This window comes from Choristoneura fumiferana, chromosome Z, assembly GCF_025370935.1.
Source record: "Choristoneura fumiferana chromosome Z, NRCan_CFum_1, whole genome shotgun sequence".
NCBI classification, from domain to species: Eukaryota; Metazoa; Arthropoda; class Insecta; order Lepidoptera; family Tortricidae; genus Choristoneura; species Choristoneura fumiferana.
The window spans coordinates 31645260-31663831 of NC_133472.1; the positions used below are offsets into that span (position 1 = coordinate 31645260).

General features: G+C 37.0%; 1 protein-coding gene across 1 annotated transcript in view; it reads right to left on the bottom strand.

Annotated features, from left to right (window-relative positions):
- AcCoAS (acetyl coenzyme A synthase) overlaps nucleotides 1–17453 on the bottom strand; it is a 29218-nt gene extending 11765 nt beyond the window's left edge. Inside the window, exons 1-6 of the mRNA XM_074096840.1 lie at nucleotides 17075–17453; nucleotides 7178–7373; nucleotides 6865–7104; nucleotides 5995–6110; nucleotides 4951–5143; nucleotides 2519–2652 (exon numbers count right to left, since the gene is read on the bottom strand). Coding sequence (XP_073952941.1) covers nucleotides 2519–2652; nucleotides 4951–5143; nucleotides 5995–6110; nucleotides 6865–7104; nucleotides 7178–7373; nucleotides 17075–17376 — 1181 coding nt within the window. The 5' untranslated portion in view covers nucleotides 17377–17453. The remainder of the gene's footprint in view (nucleotides 1–2518; nucleotides 2653–4950; nucleotides 5144–5994; nucleotides 6111–6864; nucleotides 7105–7177; nucleotides 7374–17074) is intronic.
- Nucleotides 17454–18572: the final 1119 nt, after the last annotated feature.

Here is an 18572-nt window from a genome sequence, read left to right on the forward strand (position 1 = left end):
CGTGTCGATATCTTTGCCCTTGACTACACTAAAAAAACCGCCAAAAAATCGTATACAAAAAAAACATAAATTTCAAATTTCACACAAATTCAATGAACTGCTGTAGAACTATATATTTTATCCTCCTGGATCCTGGAATTGATTTTGGCGATACCGGTATTTCTTCAAAAACCCGAATTAATAGGTGACTCTTAATGTGGGAAAATTAAAATGCGTATGGACATCAAGTATGGACTCAAGTGAGGACTGGGGGATCCAGGAGGCTATAATAGTGCCATGTGCCAAAGTCAGCTACAGAATTCCTTCGATGATTTATTGTTTTTTTATGAGAATGTTTCACCAGCTTACCGACTTAATCATGCATAAGTAGTTATCGTAATGATGATAATCGTAGATCCAAGAATTACAAGAAAACCAAGAATTATTATTAAAAATTCTACCAATTCGCTACACTCTTGGTGGAGTGGTCGTGGATGTCGCTTGAGGATTTGTATAGAACTTTCAAAACAACTTTCTTGGGAAAATAGTGTATTGGTTTTCCTTTGCTTTCCACATCGTTGTGCTGGAGTCCGGTGTCTGTCATCATCATCATCATGTCAGCCGAAAGACGTCCACTCCAATGCTGGACATAGGCCTACCCCAAGGCTCTCCACTCAGACCGGTCTTGTGCTTTCCGCATCCACCGCGATCCCGCGTTCTTAACCAGGTCGTCGCTACATCGTGTTGGAGGCCTAGCGACCGCTCATCTCCCGGTCCGCGGACGCCATTCGAGAACCTTCTGACCCCATATCGGCCATCAGTCCTGCGAGCAATGTGCCCCAACCATTGGCACTTCAGTTCCGCAATTCTTCGGGCTATGACGGTAACCTTAGTTCTACTGCGGATATCATCATTTCTGATTCTAAGTATTCCGCAGAGATATCCTGAGCATAGACCTCTACATAGCCCTCTGAATGAATTTGAGCTTCCTCATCGTTAGCGCCCAGCGCCCACGTCTCAGATCCGTATGTCATTACTGGTAACACACAATTGTCAAAGAATTTTGACTTTAAACACTGCGGTAATTTGGACGAAAAGACACTGCGAAGTTTCCCGAACGCTGCCCAGCCCAGTCGGATTCGACGAGACTTTCTTTCTCGAAGTTGGACCTACCTAACTGGATCGTTTGTCCTAGGTATATACATAGTCGTCAACAACTTCGAGCGTAGAGCCTCCGACTATTAAGCGAGGTGACACAACATGGACATTAGCAGTGAGCGGAATTTGCATGGCATTTTTTGACCTGTCATAGTGACTTTTCACTTATCGACTTCCGATATACATGCATATATCGATACACAACATAGGTACTAAAGAAGATTAAAAGTAGAGGTAAACAAAAGGTGGCCTTAACTTAAAGAGCGATCTCGTCCAATTAACTTTCGAGCAGATGAAAACGTGAAATATACATATGCAATGAACAATGAATGGATAGCAATTTCTAATTTAATAACTTCAGTTCAGATTTTTTTTTTTTCAATTTCATGTTGAAATTCTTGTGTTGTTATGTTAACAAGTGTTCAATTAACGTCTCTATAAAAGAAATAGATGTTTTTTTTTTCATATGTTTCAGTTTTAAACTACTTCTTTTACAATGAAATATCCATTTGTATGCGGGAAAAGAACGCTCTACATAACGTGATAAGTTCACGACAATCTAATTTAAAGTCTAATATATAGACATCATTTAGGTAGAGTCGATAAGTGAGAAGTCACTATGACAGATCAAAAAATACCATGAAAATTCCGCTCTCTGGACATTAGACATGACTTTCGTCTTGTCCATGTTCATTTTCAGCTCAACTCGGTTGGAAACTCTGCTGAGGTCAGCGAGCATAGCACTGAGGTCCTCCATGGTATCAGCCATGACTATATACAATATCGTCGGGGATTCGAAGGTGAGTGAAGTACTCGCCATTAATGTTAATGCCTCGTTCTTTCCGGCCCAGAACCTTAAAAGCATCCTCCAATGCAGCGATGAACAGTTTCGGAGAAATCACATCCTCCTTGTCTGACTCCCCGCTGCAGAGGAATAGGCTTCGTGCTCTGGTCCTGTAGTCGGACGTACATAGTGGCGTTTTCGTACAGACACTTAATTCACACGGTGTTTATACTTGTTAATAAAGAGCGCTGTGCGCACTCTATATCGGTTCCGCTAGTCAACTTTTATAGTACCCACGGGAAGATAGAGGATCTGTCCTATTTTAACCTGACGCGGCACATACGAGTAAATTACCATGACAATCATGATAATTAAATTACCGCCTTAGACTCTGTGTCTGTGTGGTCAGATATGTCTGAGATTAGACCTTAACTCGTAAGTAGGTAGGTAAATACCAATTATTTATATTGACAGCAATATACGAATATTTCAGTTTAGGCCTGCACATAGCAGTTACACAGCTCTGTTGACCCCGGGGTAAAATTTCCAAGTATTCGAAGATATTTAATTCGGTAAATAAAAACACACAAAACTGACCTTTGCACATAGTGGTCCCCAAATTTCGTAAGAGTCCTGATGGCAGTTGGTGCGGTGTAGAACTGAGAGACCTTGTATTTGTCCACCAGGGACCAGTATCGATCGTTGTCCGGGTAGAACGGCGTTCCTTCAAACTGTCAACAATACTATAGCTTTAAATAAAGTATTTAGGTACCTACCGCAGGGAATTACGCAACGCCCACGAACGAAGCCTGGGTTATCAGATTTGATTTGGTCACCCTAAGTGAAGCCCATTAGAAGAACGTCAATAAATCCAAAGGCAAGGCAAGAGCGCAAAAAGTCCCCAAGGGGACTTCTAGATTAGGTAGAAGAAATCTGTGAAATCAAACAATAACTGTAAGTACTGTATGTCTCAGATTAAGGTTAATTAATTATTAATTATTCTTGAAAATTACAAAGATTGTAAAATTTTAACTTTAAACTTGAAATCATCTCAGGTAACTACCAACATTATCTACCTATCTAAAATGTTCACGTCATAAAACAGTAAGTAGGTCATTCTGTTACATTACATTATACAGTGCTAATTACGGTGCGTATTTACTTTCATTCTCAATGCTATTACGTAGACAGATATATGGAATGACTTCCGTTTCGTATCAAGGTTGGCCATCAAGGTGACGTTTGGGATCTTTGGTAAGGCAGTGGACTCTTGTACCTAAATTGTCATAGCGAAACAATGTCAACTGAGTAAGAAGGTAGGTACACAATGGTGTTTCTGTATAGTAACCCGAAACTCTTTTTTTTAACTTGTACGCTGGAATATTTTTTCTCCAAATGACATTTTACATTGTTTGATTTGACTTTGTTTCATTTGCTCTAATAAATACGTTAATTAAACATTCGACATTTAACTTTTGGTCTTATTGCTAAACCGTTTGTTGAGTTTTTTTTAAATTATAAGTTATAAGTTAATCTTTTTAGGGTTCGTGTTTGAAAAAATGCCCCAAAAAAAAAGAATTTACTAATAATGAGGCCGAAAGAGCTTATATACCTGTGTCTACTACATTAATAATGGAGTGAAGAGGTTTATGGTCCAAGATTTGGCATTAGAAATAATAACCCACATCTGTTATTTTGATAATGACAGAATTTAAACGTTAGATAATATATTTATTTCTGTAAAAAAACAATACTAAATATGGACATAAACATAAACAAGACTATCTATCTTTATTAGTTGATCTGTCACTATCAGTCGATTAGCCTGTTATTGCAAATGTCAATTTGATGTTTCGTTTTAAATTTAACTTTGGCCATGTCTCTAGCTACTAAGGTCATCGTTCATCCACCATTACCTCTCATATTTCGTTTTCTAGATTTTTTTTACTGTACAACGGCAAAACTACTAGACCCTGGCAAAATTGTCCTCCAACGGACAGAGCCATACCCACTTGACAGTCCGACGATACCATGGTATCCAAAACCAGAATGCTTCAACCCGTCCGTGGATACTTTAGTGTCATAAAGTTTAACCTTATAGTTTTGTGCACATTATATAAATAGTAATTGAATGTAGTTAAACATTAATTTACGTCACTTATTTTTCCTTTATTCAAAACCTTGTAGTTAGAAAATTGTGAATGCGCGCGCGGCGCGTTGCGTCCGTCGATAAAAAATCCGGACGGTTTGAGGCATATTGGTCGCGCACTCCGGACTGTCAAGTGGATATTTAATAAAAAAACAACAACAACTTTGGCTTTGGCATACTCATAGGACTGATAATTGCCTCGGTGCAAGCAAATGCGACTTTAAAGTGAATATACTCTGTTTGTTAAACCAAGATACTAAGACAGTATGAAATGTCAAATGTAAAAATAATGTGACTAAGCATAGTACGAATAGTGCTGTTTTCTGATTTTGCTTTTCGACATAATTGCAAATAATCGATAAAACATAACATTTTATGGATACAACAATAAAATTTATGCTTTTAGGCAGGTCTTGCTTCGAGTCAAAATGAAAATTAAACATTCGCAATTAAAAAGTCGAAATATTTCCTAAACGGTGGCATTTTCATTAGACCCATTTTAACTTTTTTAGAATGTCTTAAGTGCCCTACGTGTCTTAGTAGGTAGGTACGTCACAGATCCGTTCATATCATAACATTTTATACGTATAACATAGGTACTTGCAGAAACATTTCGGTGATTACCGGTTGTGGCACATCACTATTTATGAGATGTAAAAAACAGTCATTTTAGTATCTTGGTTTATTAAACAGAGTATACGCTAATTGCAGCCGCATAGACTCTTTTGTAATACCAGAGGACCCGGGCGCGCCACCGGCCATTAAGATAAGGTAGGTCGTTTCTTGGAGGTCAGTAAGCCACATGCATAGATACAGAAGTATTGACGGGCACCCCCGTATATTTAAGGGTAGGCTCTGGAACAGCTACTAATATACTTACAAGCACAGATGTAGCAGCGTTCGCGAGCGGCGCATACACGACGTAGGTGTGTCCGGTGATCCAGCCGACATCGGCCGTGCACCAGTAGATGTCCTTCTCCCGGTAATCGAAGACGTAGCGGAAGGTTGCCGTCGCGTAGAGGAGATACCCGGCCGTGGTATGCAGAACGCCTTTGGGTTTTCCAGTGGAGCCGCTGTCGGTTAAAATTTTCGATGACAACTATAACAGCCTAGACGAACAAACCCGACCAGCGAGCGGCACATCAAATGTTTCTCTATTCATTGCGCAGGCGAGACGCTTCACTCATAGTGGTTACCTGATAGCACACGCAATAAACAGAAAAAACTCTCGCCGCACCGCCATTCGCACGTATTCCTGGCCGGACCCTAAGTACAACGTGATTAAACCGTACTCTGAGAAATCAAAACATTAATTAACGTCGCTCAAATGTTTAAGGTACGACACCGAAATATCTATCAACCTAAATATTAAATACAGGAAAATTACCTACTAAACTATGGTTTCATAGCGCTCACTTCCCTTGACTAGCTTAAGGTTAGTAGCACTTCCGTCACTCCATGTCCATTATAATATATAGCATATCTATGCTAATAATATCTATTATGCAAAATTCCTTTATTATCTACCTATTAACTATTGATGGATTTGATAACAAAGTTTAATAGTCATCGAACAACGAATCTGTTCTTATATGACAATGATTTGATAAACGTTTTATCAGACATTTTATTACCCAGATTGACTTAAATACCTATATCTAGCTTTGAACTACAATATTCAATTGATAGTATTATTCTATATGGTATGCGCTAATGTTTTTACAGTTTCAGATGAATAAAAAGTATAAGAAATGCTCAACGGTCCTAGCTAGGTAAGTATTAAAAGTACAATTGTATAAACTACCTAAATCAATTACTGAATCGATATGGAAATAGCGATACGATCTTATTGCGATAGCATACGTGGAACGGATATATGCAAAATTCAATTCGACTGTTGTTAGGGTCGTTAAATTGCCCTGACCTGGTGTAGAGCATGAACAATGGTTCCTCAGCGCCCATCCACTCTGGCGGGCAGATCGTAGAGTGGCCATCCATCATGTCGTGCCACCAGATGTCTCGGTCTTCGTCCCATTTATACTGCAACAACAAATTAATATTACTGAACTTACTAAGCTCATAATGGAACTGACTCGTTTAAGAAAACGACCTCTCGCAGTGTAGAGATCCGTACTAATCATACGGCTATTACCTATTCAATATTACGTTTCGGCTGTTACTTGCTGTTACCTACTCGTAAACTTGCAGTCTACTAAAACCGTGCCGTGACAGTTTTCCTTTTAAATTCCTTATATACGTACAGTCGAGTTCATAAACTTGTGGGCAAAAATTTGATCAAAAATATCTGAGCACGACTCTATTGTTAACGGCGTAGAAGCGTGTTCAGATATTTTGATCAAATTTTTGCCCACAAGATTATGAATTTACTAACATTACCATTAAGTTTTTATTAAAAATTTATTTTGCAAGCCAGCTGTTTAGCTAGCGGAGAGAGAGGGACTTGTCTGTAACAAAAAATTGCCTAATATTTCGCAAACGAATCCCTCGTTCGAAAATTCCTCTTAGCAAGCCTACAATGTAAGTATTTGAAGGACCTATCCAACAATACCCCTAACTATGGAATAGACTTCGAGCGTTCACGTGATTATAACTACCTATTTAAATTTACATAAGTAGCTCACGGGCTATTATTTTTAGAAAACTGAAATTTGGAATGAGTAACCCACTCATTCCAAATTACAGTTTTCTAACAGTAATAGCCCGTAACGGACGGACACGGCGAAAATGCAAGGGTTGCATATCCCTACACCTAAAAAATGGGATTCCAACTTACCAGTGACTTGATGTCTTCAGGTAGTTTCCCGCAAGGTGTTACCCTCGCGAGGTGGGAAACCACTACACACGTGTCGACGGTGTGGTTGTGCTTCGTCTTTGCCTTTTGCAATGCCTCGTCGCAAGTGTTTTTGAGCACGAGAAGCTTCTCGCCGCGCCAAGCGCCGTCGGCTGTCACAAGCACCTTCGCTTTGCAGCTGGCCATACGCTCTGAGAGCGAATCTGAAGAAAAGCCTGCGAACTGTGGAAGAGCTTTAACACATGACATTTTCAAGAACATTGATGGCTTATAATGAACATTTCAAAGTAATTACCACAACGGAGTGTATGGCGCCGATCCTTGCACACGCCAGCATGCAAACCACAGTTTCTAAGATCATGGGCATGTAAATGGAGACCCTGTCGCCTTTGCCGACTCCACTGTCCCTCAATGCGTTTGCAAACTGGCACACCAGGTCCATGAGTTTTCTGTAGGTGATGCGGCTGTAGTCATCGGGATGGTTGCCTTCCCTAAAAAAAGGATAGTTCAGTAGACTTGTCTAAGGTGCAACATCGCTAGCATACTAATTCACCATTTTTTAGAGTTCTCAAACGGAACCCTTATTGTATCAATTTCTTGTCAGTCTACCCGTATGTCAGTCTGTCTGTCCGTCGGTCCGTCTGTCAAAACTCTTTTTCTCGAGAACGCCTAGAGAAAACAAGCTGAAATTAATATTAAATACTCAGGTCTTGTATCGCTAGAACTATTGAAAAAAATAAAACGTCTAAGTCAAAGTAAACAAAAGAACATTCATCAATTTTATACAAATTGCTGTGAAATCAAAAACCTATAGAGTACCTATCCCATATGCAATGTGCATCTTTTATCCAACAATGACCTAGTTTTTACGGAAAGTTTAGCTAGGGTTTTCTTTTCTACATTGATCTTGCTGCTTGCCAGATTAATGCCCTCAACTATTAGCAAGTATTGTTGTTCTGTGTCATTCGCGTATAATGTTAAATCTCGAAAAAAGTTGTTTAACTCTAAATTAAATCGTTCGTCATTGTTGAATAGTGTATTTTTATCTATGGCTTTAATTTTATGTTTAAACAAAGTTTTGCGATGAATTTTCATGTTAAATGTAATTTTTGCACGTAGTGGTCTGTGGTCGGAGCTAAATTTAATTTTGTTGATAATACCAATGTTTTTGACAATGCGTTGATCAGAGCACAGGACAAAGTCGATTTCGTTCCTGATATTTCCGGCTGGAGAGACCTAGGTCCATCGTCTGTGGCTTCTTACAGAAGAAGCTTTTACTGATCTTTAAGTTTTGTCCAAAGGCGAACTGGATTAAGTAAGCGCGAGCCACCGATATTTCGGTCACCCTGTCTGTATGGCCCTATAACGTCTCCGTTATCCAGCTCTTGCCTCATGCCGACTTTTGCGTTGAAGTCACCGAGAACTATATTCCAAGTTCCTCGATGTTCATCACAAGCTTTGTTTAGAAGATCGTAATAGTCCTCAACGTCAACGACAGAGTGCGCTGATGTTGGTGCGTATGTTTGAACTAAGGTAAGTGTGTGTTTATCTGTTATCTGAAATTTAAGGACGACAATTCTGTCGGAGTATCCAATGAATTCTATGATTTTATTCTGCCATTTTGTCGCCACAAGGAAGCCCACTCCACAAAGTCCATTCTGTAATTATCAATAATTTTTGCCTGTGATTGGTCATAAGGTCCCTTTTCCTAAGTGTATAGGACTATACTCCATTTATTTTAAAATTTGAAACTTAACGGTAAAATTTGCACACTTTTTTAAATGAAACAAGAAACAACGGAACAATTTAAAATTGTGTGAACTTCTATTACTTAAAACATAATAAATAACGCTAATAAATGTACATGTAGGTATTTTTAGTCCATTTGTGTTCGAAATATCAAGAAACGTGTGTTACAATTTGACCGTTAATTCAAACCTTAAATTAAACGGAGTATAGATACTGTGTGAATTATTCAATATAAACGTGTTATCAAAATTACTCTTCAATTATCAAGATTTTAATAACTTCTAATAACACTTTTTCTTCAGTATTCTATTTTAATACAAGATTAGTAAATAAATACTCGATAATAAAGTTATTATCGTTACATACTGTAATTATTAATATATACTGAGCGGCAAAAAATCTGGCCTTCAAATGTATGTAAAAATAGGTAATTTTGTATGTAGAGTGGGCCAAATTTTATGCCGCTCAGTATATTTTGCCTGTGATTGGTCATAAGGACCCTTTTCTCAAATGCATGGGAGTCAATTTGTGATTTTTATGTAACTCAAATCGTGTATAAATAAAAAAACAAGACTTGTAGAATATAAATTAGACTTTTGTGATACTTGTGTAAATTGATTAAATATAATTTAGAAGTCACTATACGAAAATTGTTAATGTTATAGAGTAAGGTGAAAAATATAGTAATTATGAAATTTTAATGAAAGAAAATATATGTCGTTAACTTTTATGATTTTATTTCTATCTTAAGATGTAAATTCATATATCTCCAACTGTGTACAATGGTTCAGATTACAATATACCTATTAATGATTACAGTCCGAAAATTTAATTTCTCTTAATTTCGTTCTTATAAGCGACTTGCTCTAATCAAAGGCTAATTTTTCACGATCTGGAAGTCACATCAACAAAACCATCCATAATTGAGTTTCAAAAAAATTAATCACCAAAATTAGAAAAACGCTAAATTAAAAAAACGCCCGAAAAAAACGCCGCCAAAAAAGACAACTAAAAAGTAAAAAATAATTATGCACTACCTAGCTGTTGCCCGCGACTTCATCTAGGAAGAATTCGGGCTCTCGTTAGTAATCCCCTTCTTACGCCCCTTAATGCACAATGTACTATTATTACCTACTTCATTATTTGCGTAGTAAAGCGTACCTACACTTACAAACATAAATCAGTTCAAGATCCAGACGAGCCTATTCGATTTCCGTTAACGTTTAAGAGAAAAATTATGTCAAATGCAGGTCAAATGAAAATAATTTATTTAAAAAACTAGTGGCTTAACCCTTACTTTCTAAAAGATAATATTATATTAATTTATTATACGCGGTAAAACAGTGATCAAGGTTCTTAATTTGTGACGTAGGTACTTGTCATTGCCATTTGTAAATGTTACTCTTCAAGTTCGCAAATTTTACAATGACTATGGAATGGACTCAATATAGTATTTAATAATTATGTATGAAAAGGTTTTTTTTCTGAATTTGCCAAAAAAAATCTGGTAATTTTTATCAATTAACTAAGTCATTGTCGAAGTTAACGGAAATAATAATACGATGTAGAAATAGGTAGGTACAGTCACTGTCTATAAATATATTATTTCTAAACAGGACAAACATAAATCTTATTTTGCGCGCAATCAGATAGCTAAATTAAAGTAGGTAATGAAACAGTCAGGTAAAATGTTACCAAATGTTGCTTTTAATTAGTCACAGACTAATAATCACAATGTTTCAGGAAATTACGGCAGAGAAAAAACTACATGTGATTTATTTTAGCACATTATGGAATTACTTAGGTACCTACCTACAACTTATTGAATCTTTTTTTATACATAAACTATTCAGTGTTACAATATTTTGTTTCATTTGGAGTTTAAACAATAAGTAGGTTTGGCAATGTTTCTTATTATTTGTGCTGTTAAAAGTCCTTTACCCATGTAGGTACTTATGCGACAAATTTTACAACGAATAACATAAATACGCTGGAATACTTGAAGACAGTTGATCGGAGAAGACAAGGATTATTTTGTCAAAAGATACAGAACTTGAATTACAAGTGATTTAGTCGAGAAAACACGTGTAATTCAAGTCAAGTATCTTTTGATAGTCCGGACTTGGCGGCAAAACATGTACATCAATGAAATTTTGGTTAAAACTTTATCTTGGCACTAGAAATAGGCATCTACCGAGTCCAACCAAAATTTAGGCGTCGTTTAAAAAAATGCAAATTTTACAAAGTAGGCGAGTGAGGTGTCATTTTCTATGTATTTTTTGGCGCTGAATCGAATGAGACCATACATATACTACTAGGATCAATATTTTGCCAGATATTAAAGTTTTTTGTTGAAAACACAGAACAGTCTAAAAACCACTTAAGTACCAACAATAATTTCTCATCAGTAATGCTAATACTGATTGCTCTCAGTGATCCTTAGAAGTTTGCTTAAACGACATGAGTATGGGTATGGTCTTATTCAATTCAGCGCAAAAAATTACATAGAAAATGACACCTCACTTGCCTAGTTTGTAAAATTGTCATTTTTAGCTTATGCCCCTGACAATACTGGGGGGCAGGACGCCTTAATTTTGGCAGAACTCGGCAGATCCTCATTTCTAGTGCCAAGATAAAGTTATAAACAAAGTTTCATTAATGTTCATATTTTGCCGCCAAAATATGTCACTTTTCCTGTACTATAAATAAGAACTAGTGAATATTTTGCGGAGCAACAAATACAAACCGACTGTTTGTTTACAGTAAGGTCCGACCGAGACCGAGACACAAAAAATAAGTAAATTTGTTGGCTGTAGGGCGTAGCGTAACGTAATATTTTATATTTCGAGCAATACTAATACTCAAAAATATTAGCGTTTCGCTTGTTACTCTTGTTAGCGGGTGTCAGTTAGTAAGTTGCAAGCTTGCAAGTACCAGACGCACGAGCCCGGGCGAGGCGACCAATCAAAAATCCAAAGGAACGCTCGTGTCACCGCGGTAAAACGCGCACCAACATTTAAATTGAGTGCCGCCGCGAAGTCTCGGTCGCGGCCGAGAAACTCGGCTGTTTTGGGCCGAGACCGAGACCGAGATCTTGGCCCGATTTTTGGCCGAGATTTGACGAAACCGAGACCTACACCGAGATCTCGGTCGGACCTTAGTTTACAGGCATAGCATTTTAGCATATGAACAAGAAGTCTCAATTACATAGGTAGGTACTTAGTCCCACTATTGATTCAGTAAGTACCTAAGTTACAACCATGCCCTTTTACATGCATAGAGTGCAACGCTGGCGTTGCTGGATAAAATACAAAGTTGACCGAAGTTAAAATCGACTCTTAAAATGGTTATCAGTGTTAGCACCTTACCTACTACTGAGAGAGAAAAAAAAACAATAATAAAACTTACGGGACTAATTATTATCAGCAATGAACGAAAATAAAATCTACCTACCTATTTATAAACGATTGTATACGTTGTTTGAGATATAACTTGGAACATGCTAACACGTGCAGATGATTCGTAGAAAGTCGCACTTAAGATACTCGCATCGGGTAGCCCCTATTTGTTCTTTAGAACTGTACCTACTTACATTTAGTACGATTTTGAACTAAGTAAGAACTAAAACAAATGAGATCTACCCCTAGCATAAACTCGCGCAGTTACGGTTTATTTGTATAGATAGTTTCGGTTGTTGTATCCGTGACAGACATTTGTCAGATAAGTAGCTGGCGCAGTACCTACTCCATGATACGATAGCAACATGGAAACAGCATCTTCACTTTATCTGCACGCTATCTCGCTGATAACAGACGATTATTGCGATGACAAATTCGTTATTTTCTCTCAAATTGCAACAGGCTTGTGATCTTTTGTAATTTCTTACTTCTGGCTGTGATGAAGTTACAGTTGGCATCTATTTCACTTATTGAATAATCATTGTACGAAAAGACGGACAGACAAACTCATTTATAAGATAATACATTGTTTTCATCTGAGGCATGTCTTCGTTTAAAACTATTACTCTTATCTGTTACTTAAATTACTGAGATTAAGAGCGCGCAAACATTTTGTCCCAAATCGTCACGTCACGATCTCTTTCCCGAGGCCGTCTTTCGCCCGCACTCTACCACGGACCACGGTTTGCTGTGTGCGTACGATGCGAGCGTTGCAGTGCAGAAACCGTAAACACATCTTGATCGTTGTCCATTTTCCGCCGTAGTAAACTTAAGAAAAAAAAATGTTTTGATATAAATATTGTAATATCTTAACAAAATAATTTATTTTATTAGAAGTTTTTTTACTTATCTTTCCTTGTTAGTATGTTAGTTAAGTAATTAGTAGGTAATGGATACAATTTTGGAAGCTAAACTTGGCTAAATATGCGTTTTCAGATTAAGTTAAAATTTTACATACGTGTGTAAATCAGATGACAATGCAATATTATTATGCTACGAAGCTGATCTGATGATGGAGCTGGAAGGGTGGCCATAAGAACTCTGTAATAAATCTATATAACCACATCGACTTTGGGCTCGTTTGATTCGTCTTGACAAGTACTTTGGGCTTAGATGGTAACAACGGATAAAAAGTAATCATCATTGCTCATATTTTCATCTAATACCTTTAAACGAGCAATTCCGAGATCCTGAAATATATATATATATTACTATATCATACAGCGTTTTGTTTGCGACTCTACATTCGAAATTTCTTCCTTTATATTAGGCCATATTAAACCTAACATAACAGGTGTGGCCTGTAATGTAATATAAGCAAATAATTAAAACATAGATCATATTCCTCAAACTGAACAACATTTAATATTAACTAAAGTTACACTTAAGTTTTATTTATTTATTCCTCTTAATGGCGGCCATAAGGCTTGGGCCAATGTCAGTTAAATTAAAGATAAATATATTCTTCTTATTCACGTTGTACGGTGATTGTAGTTTTTGCAACTTGATAGCAAAATTCCAGAAACCACGCGGAGTAAAAAATGTCAGACACGAGAGCAATATAGAATTTTGTGATCACTGTTCACTGTTAAGGTTAATCGCCGCATAAAACACTATCAAAATTATACTTCAACTAACCAAAGAAGCATAAATACCAAAAGTAGATATCGTCTACATCCGCCATGTTCGAATGCTACAAATCGAATCTACACTTAAGTTTATTCGAAGAATCAATGTAAAGCAAAATGCTTGATGTTTGTAGCGTGCCAGGCGACGTCAGTTGGGTTCTAGAATGGCGTACATTGATATGATGGCAGTATTTAATTTGTATGAAAAAAGGAAAATTCAAACTCCATTATTTTAAACCAACTTAAAAGAAGGAGGTTATCTATTCGGTTGTATTATTTTATCCATTTTTAGGGTTCCGGAGCCAGAATGGCAAAAACAGAACCCTTATAGTTTCGTCATGTCCGTCTGTCTGTCTGTCTGTCCGTCCGCGGCTTTGCTCAGGGACTATCAATGCTAGAAAGCTGTAATTTTGCACGGGACGGCAAAAAATTCAGGATGGTAGTAAGTAAATAAATAAATAAATAATAAATATCACGGGACAATTCACACCAATTAACCTAGTCCCAAAGTAAGCTTAGCAAAGCTTGTGTTATGGGTACTAAGCAACGGATAAATATAACGGCTAAGTTTGCTTGAGAATTATTAGTAGTTTAAGAGTAAACAGCAGCCTAAGGTATAAAATATACCCAAACTTGGAAGATTCCGTATAAAATACGAAATCGCAAGAAAAATATTACTTATTTTTTTCGTAATGGCTACGGAACCCTATTTTGGGCGTGCCCGACACGCTCTTGGCCGGTTTTTATTTTTATGTTTGTTACCTCAGAACTCCGTCATTTGTAAGGTCCGACCAAGACTGCTTTTTTAATCTCGGCCGAGACCGAGAACGATAATAAAATATATTCTCGGCCGAGACCGAGACACAAAAAATAAGTAAATTTGTTGGCTGTACGAGTAAGGCGTAACGTAATATTTTATATGTAGAGGAATGCCAATACTCAAAAATATTTGCGTTTCGCTTGTTACTCTTGTTAGCGGGTGTCAGTAAGTTGCAAGTACCAGACGCACGAGCCCGGGCGAGGCGACCAATCAAAAATCCAAAGGAAAGTGCCGCGGAGTCTCGGTCGCTTTGGGTCTTCGCTCGGCTGTTTTGGGCCGAGACCGAGACCGAGATCTCGGCCTGATTTTTGGCAGAGATTTGACGAAACCGAGATCTCGGTCGGACTTTAGTCATTTGTGAACCGATTTGTTTTTTTTTCGTTTGTATAGGAATACCTTCAATTAGGTCTCATAAGCACCGAATCAGGATCTGATGATTGGATCCTAAAGAAATCGAGGGAATTATTGTAGGGACACCTATGGTAATTTGGATATATATTTAGTATTAACTCGTGCATTAGCTTTTGGAAATCATTATTTGGTGAAGTGGAACTGATGATGAAGACCATAGTTGACCATCGGAGTAACTGCGAGTACTCAATAACTAGTATTTCACAGGTAGAATTTCAATTACTTTAACACAGTTGCATGCTCATCGTAATGCATATGGTGAAATGGAACGGGTAGTGAAAGACCAGGACTCCTCAATAATGAACGTCTCTCTGTATTGGGAAAAACAATCTGTTGTAAAAAGTGACCAGCAGTTGACATTAAACTATTGTATCTTAGATGATTTACACTAAAAAGTATTTTTCACTTCTTTTTGTTGAGGCTTTGAACACTCCAGGTCATCATGTCAGCCTCATAGGTGCTCGCTCATTTTCCCTATGCAAGGGACATATTAAAAAATTGGTAAATGCAAATGGCTTTGTCAGATGTTAAATAAATAAATAAATGTTGGCTCTGAGAGCCAAGTCATCTACCTACAAAACCTTGAAAATAATTTTCTACCTGTCTGAAGTCTGTGAGCCAGCAGGAGTGATTTAAGCCCAATATATAGCTATAGTATGTAAGTGAGGTAAACAACTATAGGTCCACTCCTGCTGGCTTGTGCTGAGGCACCACTTCAGACTGGTAGAAAAATATTTTTAAGGTTTTTTGCAGTCGGTTAAATTTTTTGTTATAATTTTTTTAAAGTCGTTGGACTAATGGCGTTCAGTTTGACGAGGGTAATCTATGTTTTAATTTTTTGCTCATATTACAGGCCACACCCACATATCTCATAATCATACAAATTAATACCTATTATGTAGAATGAAATCATAGGCAAGTAAGTGCAGACTTGTAGGTACAATACGATCCAAATAATTCTTTATTGCACACTACAAATCAGTATGTACAATAAGTTACGCTAATAAGATAATAATAAGTTGCATTAATTCAGGCACAAATGCAAACTTGATCATTTTCTCGTTATAAGTTTTAAAACACAAAATTTTGCAATTTGTTTTGTAAGTTAATTAAGAATCATAATTACCCTACATTTACGTAGAACTGTAATTAATAACTGTTAAAAATGATTTAATTTAACCTCTACGAATTATGGGCCAAGCTAGAAAACTTTAAGAAGTTTTGTGAAAGTTTGCACTAACAATTTTAGAACTATACTTGGTTTGGATAGGTATTTAACTAAATGTAAATGATTTGGTACATTCAAGGATTTTAATCATTTTACTTATATATCATTGTAATAGAAACTTGACTAGTGTATATCAATACAGAAATGTAAATGTTTAGATAGTTCAATGGGGGAATTTCAATATTTTAGACACCAATTGACTTGTTTTTTTACATTTAGTTAAAAACCTATCCAAACCAAGTATAGACTTAAATATACTGAGCGGCAAAAAATCTGGCCCTCAAAAGTATGCAGTAGTAGGTAATTTTGTATGTAGAGTTGCCGAACTTTGTGCCGGTGAGTATAGGATAGGGAGAAAATTTTGGTAGCTTAGTTTTATTAAAAACAATATCATCAAAAAATTACTTCATAACATAACATAAAATAAACTACATGTATTTGCCTTGAAAACCCCCATTAGGAACAATTATTTCTGTCCATGATTTAGGATTTAATTGGCTTGTATTAGAGGGTCGGCTATACCAGGAGTACAAACTTAAATAATTCGCCAAGCATATGGAATTGCCAATATTATTCTTATTATATAGTGACAATAGTCATAGTTTAATTAAAGTGTGTTAGTCTGCATTTTACTGTTGCGATCTGAACTGGTATTTTATTTATACGTAATTGGTAGAGTCGTGTTTTCGTGTCTATGAAACATGTACTTTTTCATATCATACAATTCATACACAAGCAAAACAGGAGAAGAACAATAGTTACATAAGGTCGTGGAGTAGGCAACTGGGCCAAGAGGAGAAGTGATGTAAGGTAAGGAAAAATCAATATCTTCGCGCGCCGTCTCCGTGGTGCATTCGCTCAGCTGACTATTGATTGTATATGAATGACTAAGGCTCACCAGTAGTAAGCGATCTTTTCCCCATGGCCATTCCTCACGTTGCGATCTAGTAGGTTGAAGCAAATGTTAGTCACAGCCCCTTCCATCCATTTGACAAAAACGTTCCCCTTGGTCAAGTCGAAATTGTACGAAACGAAATTGCCGGGCTGAGCCGGAGTCTGCCAATGGAATTCGTTGGCTATTTGAGACCAAAACGTTTCAGGGTCTTCTAGAGACTGCTTATGCATCTCTTTGTATTTTTCAAAAGACGGCAAACGCGATTTTTCGACAACGTAATCGGAAGGTTCGTAAACACGCGACATCGTGGCTGATTAGTTCGTGATCGCCGCGCGGAAATTAGACGCGTGCGAACGCGGCGGGGCACTCGCGGTTACTGTCCGCCCGCCGTCCGTTTGTTTAGAGGTGGGTGGACCGGGTGGACGTTATTTCACGTCACCGTATACAGTAACTGGTGACGTGCTGAATAACCAGATCACTGGATTCACGTCAACTTCAAGCGACAAGGTGGTGATTTTTGTAACCAGCTATTTACTATTTTTGTGGTGATGCGATTTTCGCCTCAACGTTACATGATTACAGACGTCACGAGTAGCACAGAGTAAAAATTATAATCGCTTACCGGTGAAAGAGTTTTGCGCCTTACTCAGTGTAAACAGTTTTTGTAGAGCAGTAAGGTATAAATTAGGCTGAAGAAATAATAAGCTAGGTCGCTAGATGGAGCGAATTTTATAGTTTAGAGTATTAAAGCAAGTAAGTACATAAATGAATTTTATTAATTTATCTTGTCCGATGACTCAGATTAGATTTACATATGATATTAGTGGGATAGCCGGGAAATATTTCTTCCGTTCATTAACAAGTAAACAATTAACAATATCCAGTACCTACGTAAAAAATACTGACTTTATACAATACCAAAGAAACGATTCTTGAAATTATTGATAGGTATTACAGCGAAAAACGATGCTTGTGATAAATAACGTCATAGCTCAATAGCTTGAAACGGTTACGTAGCATAATATCTAAAAACAAATGTCATAAGCTTGATACGCATACGTCTAGAATGTCGAAAGCCTAAATAAATAATATTGTATAGGTATTTACTCGAAATCATTATTCTAACAAATCGTTACCCCTTAGTGTCCACATAATTACACATAATAGGTAGGTTAGGTTCGTTAGGTATCTTCAGATGCCCGAAGGGCAGACCGCCCAGAAATAGGAGCCCCGCGAAGCGGGGCTTCGTCGACATCAGGCATGGGTTGCCTAATGCTACTGAAAATATATGCAACTGATAAAAATAAACGCGAAGATTATAAAACGCTTCATGAAAAATAAGAAATAAATAATATAATCAGACTTTATGTATTTTGAACGTTATGCATAGTGAGCAGTATATATTACAAACGTTATGAATTTAGAAAGTAGAATTTTTAAATTTATGATAAAAGAAGTCATTATTATCGTACATTATGCAATTTGACCGTATATATTTTGA